We start from the raw sequence: 18,202 nt of genomic DNA, 5'->3' as shown, positions 1-18,202 counted from the left end.
AATATGTACATCCAAAAAATATAACACTTTAAAACAATGGTTGATAACAACTGTCTGTTTGGTTGGCACAATCTTTGCCTTTTAAAATGAATATGAGTCTAAACATTTAGCACAAAAATAAATGAACATTTTTTATACAATAAATAAAATAATAGTAAAACACAAAGTACTCAATAGATAACAAAACAAGATACAGAATTAAGGATATGAGATAAAATTAAACGAGTTTCAAGGTTTTTTGTTTTATTTACCTACAATTTAGTTAGTTACAATTAGGTTAAACTCACTTATAAGTTCCCATCTATACTTCCAAGCTTCTCTAAGGTATTTTGTAAAGACACGCCAATCCTTCCCGTTTAGATATTGATAATATTCTACTTCACTCAAAATGTTGCTTCCTAACCAAGACCTTCTAATATTACCCAAAATTGGACAGATGGCAATGAAGTGAAAGGCAGCTTCGTACTTTTCAAGATTACACGATGAGCAAATAAAATTCTGTTCGGTCCAGGGTTTATAATTGAAATTTACTAGCTCTGCCCTAGCTTTAATCGCCCAAGAAATTAGTTCAACCTCGCTGAAGGCAAGAGGACTCTTATCTCCTAGTTCAAGGTCGACTCGCAATTAGTAGTTGAGATTTACAAACGACTGTTCTACCCATATTGTGGTTTTAAGGAGTAGCCTCAATTCACTTTAATGCCATGCATCAAAACCAAAGATAATAAACAAACAAACACGTTAACTATAGTAGGTTTGTAAACTATGCTTTAACATGTAAGTTATTGACCAATGAAGGTCATTAAATGTTACGCAAACATAAGAAACACTAGTTAAAAAGGGCATTACAAGATTTTCCCCAAAAGAAAATGTTTACAGGCTAAAATTGAAACTTTTTTTACAAAAGGAAGCTTAAGCAAAGTGTTGCTAGAAAACTGCCCTACCCCGCAACTCTTAAAATAACTCTCCTCCATCTTTGTATCACAATTTTTTACATCACATCTGCGTCCCTCAACCGCTACGGACTTTTATGCTTTGAGATTTTTGCTTTTTATTTTGTTTAAACATAATCCACTGATGTAACATGTAAAAATATATATTTAATCTCACTTTGATTCGTGTTAATTTTTTATTTTTCACGAAGAAAATAATAAAGCAACAAAATTATCTAACTTATGTTAATATGACTGACTTTTTAATCCTCTTATGGAGATTAACATTTTAAAAGTTAGTAAATCTAGCTTATTTTATCATTAATTGAATTTGTATTCATGATAAAATATTACATTTGGGTCAAAAGTTTAATTAATCGCTGTCCGTAACCTTTTCCCTATAAATGATTCCAAAAAAAGTTTGTAACCAAAAACCTGTTTTAATATTTTCGATTTTTTCCACTTACCAAATTTTATTATAATGATACTTTAGTAATGTTACTGTAATCCTACACATATAGTGATCACTTTATATAACAACTCAAAAACTAAATAGCTCTTTGCATTTAACAAGATCTATGTATAATGAAGTATTTAACTAAATACCCCTCCGCAGCAATCATGCATACTAAGGGGACTGAAGAAACGTTTCATTGAAATAAGGGCGAGAAGAAAAATAGCACGAATTAAGCTCACAGGGTGTTGCTCCAAGGGATATAAAACTTAATTAACTTTATTTCACAAAACACAGTCCATTAGGTAATGAAACTAAGAAAGAAGAAACTATTTTGTAAAAAGAAGTCGTAAGTATTCCACTTAACTCTCTGTGTAACGTAAATGTATGCACTTAAAAATAATGCTAATTAGATCGCCTTTATCAGTTTTCAATATAAAGAGTGAGATTTGTTATTCAATTAATATTCATTAGTTATACGTTGTTATGCAGCTGACTGTAAAAGCAAGGTTTGTCAATATTTAATAACGTTATTTATTTTGTGTTAGTAAAATATGGTTGTTGGAAGAGTTACACTATGTTGTATGGTTTATAAATATAACATCCGAATTAAATAATCAATGTAGAGAATTTGAACTGTTTAAAGATAAAAAAAGCCAGGAAATATCATTTTTGAACTATATCAATGAAGGGAAAAATATTTTTTGAACAAACATGTTATAAAAAAAACATCGTATTTAAACCCACGAATACTAGAACAGAAACAGCATGGATCATAAACATAAACAAATTGTGTTACTGGCCCGAAAGTATATAATGTTTAACATAGGTTTAATGGAACTGTCCAACCCATATTAATTTGTAGTATAGGATTTGGGCCAGTTATATATGTTTTATTTATGATACATACATGTTAATGTTCTAATATTCATGCAAAAACTCTATTTCCAATAAATATTCAATGCTAATTTAAATTTTGCAAGCTTTGCTCTAGGTAGGCTATTACTATTGACTAAGAAAACATATAAGATTTTATCTCTTATATATTGTCCTTTGGATATGTATATATCCTTAAAACCTCTGTCTTTACGGGAGAACAATTAATTTGAGAAGTAACACATATTTGCACAAGAATAAGCTCTAAAACATCGAGAACGATTATACTATTTCACCCATTCTTCTCATATAGGTACATTTTCATATAAAATTGTCAAATCTTTTACCAATTTAAACAAAAGCAGTGTACCTTTTGTAAAACGACATTTACTACGACATGAAAAGTAAAACCTAATTAAATGCACATGTTATTGTAAAAAATTACACACTTGTAGACGAAGATTAATAAAAGCACGAGACAGACATTATTAGACGAAAGAGAAAAAACTTGATAGAATGAGACAGCGACACTGTTTGGGCGTAAAAAGTACGAACGATGATGGAAGGAAGTTATTTTGAGCCCCTGCGGCTCCGAACTGTTTTCTGCCCAAGCTCACAACACAGCAGGCCACCGTCAAGAAATACAACTCGAGTATATTTTGTATTACAATCCCTTATTTAACTCGCTGTGTCTTATTTTGCAAGTTCAACAAGCTGATGTTTGTGAAAAATAATTTATTTTTGTTTTTAGCGAGTTTTATTTATTGTTCTTAGAGATGCGATTTACATTTTGTGGAATTTTAATTTTCCTCGATAAAGTTATGAATTTAAAAAGACGAAATCTTTATATAAGAACATGAAAGAAACATTTGTAGAGGAAATACAAATATTCATGTTTGTACAATGTCCAAGAAAGACTACATAAAAATTTTTAGGCATTTCAGTTGTTCAAGTAAGGAATCTTAGCGGTACTCAAAACATGTGACTCGTTGAAGTGTTAAACAATTTGTTTCGGTACAATCATTGGTAAAGTTATTATATATTTTTGTAACTATAATTTTTCACCAAATTAAGTATCATTTGATTACGTTGAATTGAAGAATGTGGGAAAATACAGTGTTACTACTTTGTAAAAAAAAAAAAATTCTACAACCAATCACAGTTTTAGAATAATACATTTAACGCTTCAACACTTTCTTTCAATTTTTATTTTAAGATTTTCCTTCTTTTATTTACCTCCGTATTATCATGTTCAATGACTTTAAAGCAACATAAATTTATTGGAAACTCGCCGTTCAAACAGTAAATTTAGAAGACAACAATTTAAACAATTAACTTTGACATTAGCTAGACAAATTCATATACATAACTACGATATACGTATTTTATACTATACTAATAATTGTAATCAAATAATCGAAAGACAACATTTTCAAACAGTGCACTTTTTCATTACAGTTCTAATGTTGAACTCAGCTTCATTCTATTATAAACGCTGGCGCAATCAGAACTAAAGAGAACACTTGGAAACCAAGATAGAGAAGAATAACGTCTTACAGCAAACGGTGACTGTCATCATAAAGATCGCAGACTTTCAAATAACCGCAGCTCAATAAGTGCTTCCTTTTAAGCTTTCTTGCTGTAGAAATTTGTACTATTCCCATTCTTCATGTTAGATTTACTAAACAGAAATTAGGAGATAATTATATAATTGTTGAAATATTTTGGTTGAATTCTACTGCTATGCTTTGTATTTTGAAATACAGTAAAATGCATAAAAAAATACAGGGTGTCCAAAGGAACTTTTAAAGACTTTGATATATATATTTCTAGTGTATATTTTTTATACCAAAAAAAGGAAAAAAGGTTTAAATGATGGTATGACCAAAAATGCATATTCACCCAGGTATTTGCCACTTTGTCTTTTAAAAACTTTTTTGTCTATGTAATTATCCAACCGATCCTGATTAAAACTAGTAGCCTATGTATATTATTATCAAAACATCGATGTAGCAAGAGAAACGTAATTTTACCGTTACAATATTTTGAAATGGTGGCAGTTTTAATTTTTATAACTCAAAGTACTAAAGAAAGGCTGATCACAAGAATTGAATGAACATTATGGTGGAACCTAACTAGCTTAGGATTATTGTATATAAAAAAAACGTGATATTTAAGTTATTTGTCATTCTATATGTTTGGTATGCTGTCATTTAATAGGTAATCTTAAATAAATACTAAATAAAAGTGTACCTAGTATATTTTCATAAAATCTGCAATCTGTTTAGTAATTTTATAGAAAAAGTTTATATATGCCTTATATGCAAATTAGGCTTAATATCAACAATTTGACTAATAAAACTGATGTACAAAATCAATTATTATTTTAATCTATTCATATCTCACTGTGATGACAGTACGATTGAGATTGAAAACTAAGACACTATAACCGACTTAATGGGAATCACATTAGAGACTGACAAACATATTTCAAGATGCAAATGTGATTAAACTCTTGTTTTTAGCCTTCAAGAAGTGAAACTTTGTCTTCAACTTTGCCTCTTCTAACTTTAGGACCATATTGTCTCCATGCTCTACAGTTTCAGGGGTTGTACTTAATGTGCATTTTCAAAGATTGAAACCCTCTACTGTAAAATCTAAAATGAACTACATGTGTTATCTTAATTTATAAAAACTTTTCTTTTTGTGAATATTCGACCGTATTATAAGCAAACATTTAAGGCAGGCCGACTTCAGTAAAATACGATGTGCCCTAAAAAACTGGTTTTGTCCATATTCTCAGTAAAACATTATTCTTAAAAAAATTAAGATGGTCCTGAACTTGATATATTTTCTTGGCTTCAAATTTTTACATGAGAAGTTCATTAAATGTATAGTCAATGCTATTACTTTACAATAAAATAAGTTTGATAGTCTACGCTACCTGTAAGATTGATTGTTATAGTCAATTTTTCCATATAAATCCAATAGTTAAGATTTTACAGCAAATATTTGAACTGGATCGTATAACGAATTATGACAGTAATTAAGAGTTATTTTTACTTTGTTGATATACATTACCGGTAACTCATTTGGCTGGTTGAGTTAGTATTTTAACTCTGCATACATTAGATAGATACTCATATATTGAAATCATTATATTATGATTATCGTAATCAAAACCATAAATTTATATGACTGAAAATATCAAACTATTTTTCATTATTTTCGTAAACACGAACGTATTTGGAAATGTTTACCCTAACCGAGAAAAAAATGTTCTAGCCTCCCAAAACGAAACAAATTATTCTATTGAACTCACTCCATCTCTAAAGTCCAACAAGAAGTACGTCTCGTTTGGACATATTTATTAATTGTGGTTCAGTAAAGAAACTCGGAAAGGGGGTCTTTGGACGCGTGAAAACTGGAGATTTGAAGACTAACGACTCACAGCGAACGGCTGCTGTCCTCATAAAGTGTTGACTCTCAACCTCTTCTCGGTTTCTTCTCAACTAAATAGTTTCTTCCCTTCCCATCTTCAGGCGAAACTGTAAATTGAAAAAATTCGAGAGTTCAATATCAAAAAATATTATAAAGTGAAAATATGAAATGATGTGGAATATGGATGCTAAAATAAGACGACACCGTAATCTGGATGTATTGAAAATATGCAAAAAGCAATAAACTTCTTTCTCAACTGTAGGAATTAATTTAGATTTATTTATGTCATACAATGCAACCTATACATAATGTCAAAATTTGTGTGATTGTAGCATACACTCACCGATGAGGTTTTATGTTTCCAAATTTATGAATAAGAACGTGCAATATTGTGCAAGGACAAGGATGGGCAGATATATGAGTAAATTATAATTAATTTCTTGACCAATCACCACTGTGGCTTCTCTTACTAGATATACGTAATAAGCTATGCTCGTAGGTTTTATGGTAAGACTTGGATCTGAGACCGATTGATTTTTTGTTTTGATACCCCAAAAGGTCAAAAACACAAATAGTTCAAATTCACATCTACATACTGCTTGTGCCAAGGCATGCAATACAACCAAATATAGAATAAGTATTAGAAAACAATAATAACAACACAACAAATTAAGCAACTTTAATACAAATAATCTATTTATTTAATTTTAACACACATGGTTAAGAGATAAGATAGATTACATTGTTTTAAAAATTATTTTTTCACAACAGTCAGTCATTAAGTTCACTTCGTCGCCTCGCATGAAGTTCACTCTAGCATGTCCTTGGTAAAAACTTAGCTCGTACACCCTTTTTATGTCAAGCAACCTTAAAAAAAATTTAAATTAATTTTGGTTGAGCGTGTTTCGTATAGTAAAGCGTATTACTCATTTGCATCAATTAGCTAACTAGGTTCTTTCAACACAAACAAAAGTCCTCTCTTTTTTGTTTCTAAACAAATTGTACAGGACAAGTGTGTTCAGCACAAAGTTTCATCCATTTTAAACCTTTTAGACCTACCAACATTAAATTTAATCCATAAAAATAAACAAACTGGATCACATTAATTTTGCCTCAAAAAAATAACCAAAGAAATTGGTTTGATTGGATTGTCAAAGTAAATATACTTCATTCCAATAATAAATATAGTTAAATTAAACTCTTATTATATTACATAAACGACGTTTATAAGATCAATTATCTACTTGATCTGTACGTTAAAAATAACGTCATGTTTTATACCACGAAATGCAAATTTTCGTTTACAATTAATATTTGATACTGACTATCGTTTTGGATACATATCACAAAAACTTTAAATATATATCTCGTAAAAAATAGCTCTTTACAGTGGGACTATTGACACTCTACGTATAAGGTTAGAAGTAATCTACCCAACTTAAAAAAATGAATAAATGTATTAAATATAAAAAAGTAATACAATAGTATAGTAGTTTTGTAAAAAGAACATGTTCCAAGAACGTAGTCGTGCGCAAACGAAAACACATGGGGGAAATTAAAGATTTGGAAGGAGCTCAAATCCATTTTGTCGGAGTTAAGTGGGTGGAAAAATACGATAGTCAACGAGCACTAGCTGTCGTTGTAAAGTAGCCTTTGTAGCACCAGTGGTGCCTTCCGTCCAGAGATGTAGGACTACCAGCCTCAAAATTGGATTGCAATGTACAAAATATTATAACAATATATTTTAGATTTTACAAAAAAATGTTTCGAAATGGAATTGATTAAAACCCATTTCCTAAAAAGTAGTTTTGACTGCTATGAAAACTATTTTCTCACAATAAATGTTTATTGATTTATTTTGAATTCCATCTGATGACCTTAAGTAGCCATAGGCACGCAATAGAAACTGCTAATTTTGGCCATAATTTTTTAAATATTGTTATACCAAAATCGTATTATACAACATGAAACAAAAACACCAACCCCAAATAAAGGAAACATAATTAAATAAGGAAAAGCGAAAATAAAATAAAATATAAATATAGTCAAATTAATATTTCTTAAATGGTTAGACAAATTATTGAGGCTGAGTTTTTGATGATATTGATAGTATTAAGCTTATTTTGTATATCAATAATAGTACTGCATAAAAGTACCACATGGTCATCTACAAAAGAATATAAATGGAAAATATTGTAGGGTTTTGTAAGATTGTAGGATAGTGGTCGAAAAGAAAACCAACAAACAAATGATCAAGTCATTTTAAAACCTCTGGCTCTTTTAAGAATAAGAAATCATAGAATGAAAAAAATATTATATTTTTGTTTAGACAAGTAGTAATATCACCCTTTTTCATATTATGTAAAAGCATTATTGACCATTTAATACAGCATTAATTAAATATTGTGCAAAACTACTGCAGTTCTCCAGTTTTTTTGCAACCCAAAATACAAATACACTGATTCACTGTCCACTTACAAAAATAGCTCATGAGTTGGCACCCCTGATTCCTATACTTCATTAAAGATCAGCTGATATGAATTTCAGCATTGTTGTCTACATAGTTTACTGATTACTGTTATTGGGAATTGATTGTGAATACAATTAAGAATGGGTTTTCTCTAAATGGTATCTAAAACGCAACCAATCTTAAAGACTAATTACAAATTTATAGAAAAATGGTATTGTATTATTGGTCTTTACAGTTTATAGAACAATTTATTTTTTAGTACTGAAATCTCACCTGAAACCTAATTGCAAAAATATTTTGGCATAAAACGAATAACCAATCATCAATTCTTGTAGAAATTAGGCCTATTCTATTTGAGCTTGCAAAAATGTTAAATCTTATTTACAGTGAATTCTTAATAACACTAAACCAAACTAAATGTTAAAATGCATATCAGATAAGCTGTAAATGTGGAAAGGGATATTTCATCTTAGGAGCATGTTTCCCCTTTAACAGAGAATCATTAAATTGTAAATTGTATTGCCTAAAAAACCCATGTATTTGCATCTCTATAGTACTACCCTTATGTACTATTAACTCTATTAACTCTTAACTAAAATCGACGAAGATAAGGATGAGAACAAAACATAAAAGTCAGAAGAACCGCGATGGAAAGGTGTTGTAACGTACTCGAGGAGTTTCTTGGTTTGTGTGATATTGACATCATGGATTGATTTTACTGCATAGTTGCCCTTTCCAATCCCACTTACCATTGGCACCTTACCAAACTCCCCCCCCCTCCCCCGCCATCAGGACGTCATAAAAATATCTATCACCTACAAATACTGTCAATAAGAGTTTATTTTTAATTTAAGTTTATGTCTACAAAAGGAATGGTGACTTTTAAGTTTATATTAATTACAGCTGCGATCAGCTGAAAAAAATATAACATTGCATGAGTGAATTAAAAAAAAATACTATCCATATAACTGGACATTCAATTCCTATGTTGAAGTTGTTGCAAGATTTAACATCAAAACTGTCTTAGTTAAAATAAGCTACCAATAGATTGGGCTAATTTAACTTACTGATATGTTGATACACTTACTTGTATACCAAATCAAACTAATGGAATGACTTATTATGAGCTAAAGCAACTGTTTTGACCACCAACTTGGTCAGCAAAAAAATAAGGTAAACAATATAATTTTAGACACTAGCGCATTCTGTGACTGTCTATCATGACTGTCTATGTGACAACTATGTTTAAAAGAAATACCCATATTTTTTTACAAAAACGACATTGGGCATTAAAATCACACGATTTAAAGTTTTACAATCACTTGGATCTTCAAGGAGAAACTAAGAGCATGAAAACGATAAGTACAATTGAAAAATTTAATAATTATAATAATGCATCTGCTCACATTTTTTCATTCATTAACAAGTAGTGAGTAGATGCAGTAGAAAATAATCACGCTAATAATATCTGTGTAGTTTTTCATTTAAGCTTAAAAAATAAGAACATTTATTTATTATAGATTCACTAAAGATATAAACATGTATTTGCGTATTTTTTATTGATTTGTTCATACAATTATAAGTGTCTTTGTAATGAGCATAAAACAAGCATACACTTCAAATTTTTTCTCAGTTTTTAAATGCTATGGGATTAATGTAAAACTATAAATAACCCAATTGTAAATAAAAATTAAAAAAATATTGGAAACTTATGTAATAAAAATATCTATGAACAACGCTTTAGGACAAGAGGCAATTTTGGCGTTCACACTTAGAACAGTAATAATGAAAATATTCTTAAGTTACACAAGAATCAAGGAAAGGACGTAAACTACAGTATAAGCAAATAAGACACAGATCCATTATAATTTTGCTTCATTTTATACTGGAACACGTATTGATTCCATGAAATTTATTCATTTACTCTATGCAGGTTGAAAACTGCGTTTACGAATATGTATTTCTTAAAGACAATACATTCTCACTCACTAAATGTAATCCATCCAAATACCGTTTTAGTCTGAGAAGAAAAATTGGTTCCCGAGCTAAAGTACAAGTTTTACTAGATAGTGGAGATGAATTGTTCAGCTAACAGATGGGAGCAAGTAACCTCATTCCAAGCACTACTAGATTTTCGCCCTATCAAGATAACATTAAATGGGTTATACTTTATTACCAATGGCGATGTCCGATTTAAATTAAACAGAGTGCATCTATACGCCATTCTGTTTGCTGAGTAGGAAACGATGTAATAGTATACTATTTGTTATCTATTGGCACTATTTCCTCTTGATATGGGGAGTTCATTGTAGTAATAGTGCTGAAAATGCATTTTAGATTGCACTGTTAGATTTAGACAATTTGAAATTTATTGCTTATACATGTTTTATCTTTATTTCAAAATGGTGGGTCCAGATATGGTGCAACGGTTCATATTTAACGATTTTGGAACAAACTTATGATTGTTTTTGCATAAAGTTTATTTTGTTGATTTCTATTCATAATTTATTTAGATTTGGATGAATTAATAACTCGGTGGATATTATCATTGACTATTGAATACGTTCCATCTATATACACCAGCTGTAGCTATTTTTTTTTTAAAGAACGCATTTGAGTGAGTCAGTTGCAGAATGACCTAGTGACTAAAACTATTTTCTATCTTATTTTTTTTGCTGACCAGGTTGATGGGCCAAAACCGTTGCTGTAGCTCACAATAAGTCATTCCATTACTTTGAATTGGTAAAATATATTGTTTATTCGACAGAAATCAGTTTTTACAACAGCACAATCTGTCGGTTGCTCACATTAACTACAAGAATTTTAGTAAAAAAACCCGGATACTAATTTAACTTGGGGATGGAATGTCTAGTTGTCTTAATTTAATATTTTTCTTCTACGTAAATATTTGTTACTACTTATAAATATAACTAGTTAAGTTGTAATACGTTATTCTGCATTTTTATCTACACACTTTAGGTTTAAAGGTCTTTAAAATCTTTTGAATAAGTATATGAAGATTAAAATAGGTCTGCTTTGAAATTTGTTGATTAGGTCCTGCTCATACACCTTAAAGCTAGAAAAACATAAGCATCACTATTAAAATAAATAATACCCAAGCTATTTATTAAAGTTAATTGTTTTAAATACATTCATTGGTAGATTGTTTGAAAGATTGCAAGGTGTAGAGTTACTATAATCGCAAATGTACAAGATGGTAACAATAAGAGACAGTTTGAGAAACCAGTTTAGACAATGGTCGTATCATTCGTTTGTTAAACGTCCAAACTGTATTGCCAAGAGCTGCAGTTGTACTCTGCTGTGTTTGCTGTGTCGTATTCGTTTACAATATTTGCCTCATGTTCCTTTTTCCGGATGAAATTTACCTCCTGTAACATAATTTACAGTAAATAGTTGCCCTATGTTTTATCATGTAATACATTTTCCAAACATCTTATTGTTTACATTCTATCCTATCAAATTCATCCTTTATTCCTCCATGATTTCAACCCAGCTTTATATACCAAACAATATAATTTCACCTCACATGCCTCAGCACTTACTCAAGGTTTCATCATGTACCACACTAACCTTTTTTAAATTCTTCAGTTTATCTTTCATTTACTGAACAATTTAGAAAATGTACCATCATTCAACACCATTAATTATGTCTTTTTAATTGAGCTGACTGAAAAAAAAATAAATATACTAAATACAATTTGTCATATCGTTCCTGTGTTAACTCTGTTTCTATATATTGTTCCTTAAAAGCCTTATTACGTACTGTAAGATGCATATTCCCATTTACAAATTATTTGTATACAAACATTTTATTTCTCCTGTCATCTCATAAGCAATAAGATAAGTTTCTTCGTATTATTAATATATTCTGACGTGTATTTTTTACTCTCCCCCATTATTTTTTATTTTATATTCTTTATATATTTTTTATATAAAAAGTATTGTTTTCGTCAAAATGATTGAGTTTGAGTTTTGCCTGGAAATATCAGTTTTATCCACCCCCCCTCCTGAACCCAAAAAAGGAAGTTTTCGAAGTGATGTCTGTGCGTGTGTGTGTTTACGTGTGTAGAAAGAACGATAGACTACATGTGTGGTACGCTTTTGATTACATCTTTTATGTGGATACTAATCCATAGTATCTTCAGGTGTTTTTCCTTTTTTTTGAATTTAATTTTAATGCCAATTTCCCCGGGACAGTAAGATTTTAAGCAAAACGGCTTGAAAGATTCCTATAATTAAAATTTAGTATGTACAATTTAGACTAAACAAAGTCATACAACCTCCAATGCTGTACAAAATTATTTCAATCTCTGTGATTTCCCCATAATTATACGTATTTACTAAATATCATTGACGAAAAATATTACTTGACTTATAACTTATGTACAAAGTCGAAAGAAAAAACTCTCCTGTCCACCTTACATCGAAGTTTACCTGTTCCAGGTCCGCAATGCTACAGCTGTATTCATCATCAACCTGTCCGTCTCCGACCTGATGTCCTGCTGCTTCAACCTCCCTCTGGCAGCCTCTACTTTCTGGCAGAGAGCGTGGCGTCACGGTCGTCTCCTCTGCCATCTCTTCCCGTTGCTAAGATACGGCCTGCTGGCTGTCTCTCTGTTTACCGTGCTGGCCATCACTATCAACAGATACGTCATGATTGGCCACCCCACGTTGTATCCGAAGTAAGTAATTATTTAAGTGGAATAAAATAAAAATTGTGACATTGTAAGAAAGCCACATTACAATATTTCAGTAAAATCACACGGGCTTCTTCCTGTGCATAATGATAAATTTCACTAGTTGGGTAGGTAAAAATGATGATTGCAGTATCGCATAATTGTTTACTCTCATAATACACCGTTAAGATAAAAACAATTTAGGGAGGATAACAAAGAGTAATGGATTTAGTCAGAAATCTAGTAAACTAAATAATGATGCTATTTGGTCTAGGATCACTTCTTGAAAATTAAAATGGTATAAGATTACCTGTTTCTGTCTGTGATCCTAATTTGTAGTAATGAGCTACCGGTTTCGAGGTTATAACCTCGTCATCAGGCTCTTGTCACTCTTGCGAGGTCGTCGAGTTTTACAAACACACAAAACACTGACATTCAAATAAATAAAATACAAGACATTGACGGACGAATACGATTTAACATAAACAACTGGAACTAGTTCCGCACACGACGCGGCACGGGCAAACGTTTTGTCATGACGAGGTTTATGTTAAATCGTATTCGTCCGTCAATGTCTTGTATTTTATTTATTTAAATTTCAGTGTTTTGTGTGTTTGTAAAACTCGACGACCACGCAAGAGTGACAAGAGCCTGATGATGAGGTTATAACCTCTAAACCGGTAGCTTATTACTACAAATTAGGATCACAGTCAGAAACAGGTAATCTTATACCATTTAAATTAGTAAACTAAAGTTTATTTTGGGTAGCTTATCTAGAAATGCGATTAAAACTTAAATGTGATATACCTACACTTTGTTTAAAATAATTTGCAATAGCTATAGTAGCTTATCTCTAAATAATTGGAGATCATATGTGTAAAAAAATTGCATCTAGTATCGTTAACTTATTGTGGGTAAGTATTAGTTTTGAACATCTTTTGAACATCTATTTTACGCGTTGGTATACCATTCCGTATTTTTTTTTCAATTAGGCATAAACTTGAATAAATCAATCTTTAAATAAATAAAAGTCTCTTTCTTTCAACCCATCTCAAACTTAAACTGAACAATCACAAAACCATTATCAGATTCTCATGCGATACTACGGGAGTAAATATTTGTGTAAACTCTGCGAATAGCAACGCCAAGCACGTCTTCATTTATAAACTGAATCGCTCTTGAATAAATATTTGGCAGCTTTAACAGTTTGTTGTCCATTTAACCTCAGGGATGTCGTTCGTAAGGTTGTGCAATACAATCTATTATGTTTGTGTTGTGCAATGTTTTTATAGTAAAACAAGGTCCTGCAAGTAGTCAGGTTGTTTAAATTCACACGCGTGCTCTTTTAAAGTATTTGATACCACGAATATTGGAATAGAATCGATGTGGATCAAAAACATAAACAATTATGATCCTGGCCTTTATGCAACATGTTTTTATAAATATTTAAATGGGACTGTCGAACCAGCTGTTACACCTTTTACCATAGGAATTCTAGCCAGTGACGTCATCTGTTCATGTTTAGGATACATACAGTTTCTGCTCAAATATTCGCGGCTGATTCAACCAAAGTCGAGTAGCTAAATTAGTGTAAATTTTGTCCAAAACATAATTATATTTAAATCATAAACTATTTCGTATAGCTTTTTAACATTAAAAAACAAGTTTTAAAAACTACAATAGCTATAAAACATTTCCATATCATTTTATTTGGTTCAAGTATCACTACAAAGGCTGTGTGTTCAATTTTATGGTTTCGTTAATATCACCATGCAGGCCGCCATTCATGTCACTGACCCAGGCAATACAACAGACCCTATTCTATCCACCAGTGATACCAACCGTATATTTACTTGTAATATGATTCTACTAGAGCCAATTCAAGTACTATGGCTTCAACGATATTGTCAGGTTATCTGGTATTCTGTCACTGACCTAACCACATACGGCCAACTTTGTCCTACATTCCAACCCTATACATACCTATTAATAATTCACAACTTTATTCATTTCATTATTTGTCATAAAATCCAATCCTTGGGCTATCAAAAATAAATATCAAATAAAATTTTTTTAAATAAATAGTAACAGTCTTCACTGAATTCTGAATCTAATGTAAATTTAGTTTTTTCACTAAACATATACACGAATCCGTTACAAATAATAAATACAATTTCTAAAATAATGTCTTTTTGCACTACTAGTAACATAGGGCAATAAATATTGCCAGAGAATCTACATACGAGGGGGGAATGCACGCTGAATCCAACACTATAACAAACTGTATTAGCTAATATTTTTCTACAAATTATTTAGCACTTCCATTAAGGATATATTGTTTATAGCTCCCGCAGCTCGCATTTATTTCTCGCCATGCTTTATGGGAACATTAGAATCATGAATATTTACGGCTGGAGCAGTTTTACAACCCTCTTAACCCAAACGACCCTCTGGCATTCTAACGCAATCTGTTATTATCGTTGTTACCAATGCGTTGTTACTTGGTCTTACAACCCACCAAGTGATAAAGTAATTTAGGCTAACCTGATTTACTTCCTTCGTCATTATTCACGTTTACACCATTACTTTAATGTTTGTCGATCATGCAACTTGTTCGTAGTGAATAAGTAGGTGGCTTAAAACATTTTCTGTAAGATAAATCTTACTATTTTCTGTTTTATAATACATATCCTTATGACATGTATAAATATGTCGTATTAAGCAGTTTCTCATCTTTTCGGGTAGATTTTTTTCTATGCTGCTTAAAAAAATCTATTACACATTCGTACAAGCTGTATCCTTTCTAAATAATAATGAGCTCAGTTCAGTTCGTTTCTTTTAACCAATGACTGGATGTAATTTGTGTTTTAAATTAAATTTGTATCAAATATTTCAACCGGTTGCAATTAATCGGAAGCAATATATAAGAATTTTAATTTTTACAATGCAATGTATCACCTTTTTGCATTATTTTTTCCATTAAAATAATATTGAATACGGTAAAAATATCTATAACAATTTAAGTTATTTTCACCAACAATGAGAGCACCAAACGCCAAATCGTTAGTGGCAAAACAAAATGTTGTGTGCTCAAAAATAGTTTGTACAAAAAGTCTTCACCTAACACTACTATTTTTTTGTCTTGAGACGCTAAGCACGAGCCCGGGATTGTTTTATACATTACTTCAGGCTAGACATAGGGGTTGCGGCACTATCACTTAGATAAAATCCATTTTTGATTTGGTGGGATTTGAACCCTGGACCTCAGAGACCGAAGTCTCGCGCTCTTACCACTAGATCTGCTCGCACCCCAAAATCTAACACTACTACCCACAAGCTGCTAAAAAAAATCAATTAATTTTTTTACAAAATTATTTCTGAATTCAGTTTTAAAAACATTATTACTCAATATTTAATCTGAAGAGATGTGCATATGGAACAGTACTAATATAACGTGTCTGTTCGCAGGCTGTACCGTAACCAATACCTGGGTCTGATGGTGGCCAGTACATGGTTGTGTGGATTTGGAGCTCTAGTCGCCACATGGCTCGGCAAGTGGGGCAAGTTCGGCCTAGACCCAGCCATCGGCTCCTGTTCCATCCTCCCCGACCAGCACGGCCACTCGCCCAAGGTGTTCCTCTTCCTGGTCGCCTTCGTCATCCCGTGCATCGCCATCGTCGTCTGCTACGCGAGGATATTCTACATTGTTAGAAAAACAGCGATGAAGTCACGCTTAACAGCGAGAAACAGCACTGCCACAACTACTGCCAGCACTACAGTAGCCGGCGCTTCCAAGTCATCCTCGTACTACTCCTCAGGGAGAGTTCGACTTTTGAAAAAGTCACACCATTCTTCCACTGATGATTCTGCTCTAGGATCAGTCAGTACGGGACCATCGTATTCTACCGATAAGTCTTCATCTATTTTAGACAACGGTACGTCTTCGGAGTTGTCTGCGGACACTATCACGATCAAAATGGTCACTCTTCAGACTCCTCACAATTTACTTTCACCTCCTACATCATCTCCTGTGCGGTTCGCGAAGATCGCAACAGACCCGTCTTCGTCTTCGGGCGTGGAAGGCAACGCTTTCGACGAAGAAGACGAAGCCACTTCAAGAAGCGTGACACCAACATCGGTGTGTAGTTCCATGCCGCATTCTCCAAGCTTTAGAAGCGTGAGGCGGAAAAAGCGCAAAGAACGTTTACCCTCAGCTGTTTTATCCCACGTGGCTTCCGTCTTCCGCAAAGGAAGTCACATGAAGCACAACATAAGCCCAAGGAGAATCAGCTCCATGATTCCTGCCGTCCCTGGAAAAATGACACCGAAGGATAAAAAGCTTTTGAAAATGATTCTGGTCATTTTCGCTGCGTTTGTGACGTGTTACCTTCCTATAACGATATCCAAGACTTTCAGGGACTTTTTCGACTACCGCGGGTTGAACATCGCCGGTTATATTTTGATTTATCTGACTACTTGCATCAACCCTATTATTTATGTTGTTATGAGCTCAGAGTACAGACAAGCGTACAAGAACCTACTGATGTGTCGTAGTGGAGAATCCCACAGCTCGGGTCAGGTTCAGGCCAATACGAGATCAGCAACGCAGAGGGCATGACGAAGAAGACTCAATGGCCACAACGGCGCCCACCCGGGCAAGCCTTAGGTCATTGGTCCCAAGTTACCCGTGGAGGTTGAAGCTTTCTCCATTGCATTACTATGCAGACTGAGTAACCTCGTTTCCATAAGTACCCAGATAAGACGTCCATCAAGCTCATTGAAGAGACCATACATTGATAGCCATCGACTGGGTAAAACCTAAAAGGTAACTTTTAACCCCTTGGACAATGATACAGATGATGTAAAAACTGAAATGACAGTCCCTTATTTAGTAAGTTTTTGTTTATTTTGTATGGATTTATTAATTTTTAAAATTATGTGGTAATGGATTGATCTATCTGAATCGGGAGGATAAAATTCAATAATTAAGTTAAACTTAAAAATCAAAACACAAACAAAATTATGATCAAAATGATGATCAGGTAGAACAATGCTTTCCTTTTAGTTTTCTTTTTATATTTATAATATTTATGATTTGGTTACATCTTTTCCGAAAACCACAGTCTTCCAATCTGTCAAGTTAAATAACATTTACTATTTGTTTTTAAATTCTTCACAAACATGAGGCTATACGGAGACTTCTCATGGAATGTTGCGTTTTTCTCAACTCTTTTAAAAGGTTTAAATAATTATTTTCGACACATCATTTTGCATAAAAAAAAGCTCTTCACAGTTTGAACACAGCTTCACAGTATCAGCCTGCCTATTTAATTTT

General features: G+C 32.2%; 1 protein-coding gene across 1 annotated transcript in view; it reads left to right on the top strand.

The window, feature by feature from the left end:
* LOC128987118 (G-protein coupled receptor moody) overlaps positions 1-17,604 on the top strand; it is a 39,983-nt gene extending 22,379 nt beyond the window's left edge. Inside the window, exons 3-4 of the mRNA XM_054407828.1 lie at positions 12,635-12,873; positions 16,336-17,604. Of these exons, the coding sequence (XP_054263803.1) occupies positions 12,635-12,873; positions 16,336-17,485 (1,389 nt within the window). The 3' untranslated portion in view covers positions 17,486-17,604. The remainder of the gene's footprint in view (positions 1-12,634; positions 12,874-16,335) is intronic.
* The last annotated feature ends 598 nt before the right edge of the window (positions 17,605-18,202 follow it).

The sequence above is a fragment of the Macrosteles quadrilineatus genome, unplaced genomic scaffold (genome assembly GCF_028750875.1).
Source record: "Macrosteles quadrilineatus isolate MER2022 unplaced genomic scaffold, UCM_ALF_1.0 Scaffold_2__2_contigs__length_208266976, whole genome shotgun sequence".
Classification (NCBI taxonomy): Eukaryota; Metazoa; Arthropoda; class Insecta; order Hemiptera; family Cicadellidae; genus Macrosteles; species Macrosteles quadrilineatus.
Note: the sequence above shows the minus strand (reverse complement) of the source record. Positions and strands in the feature narration are given on the sequence as shown.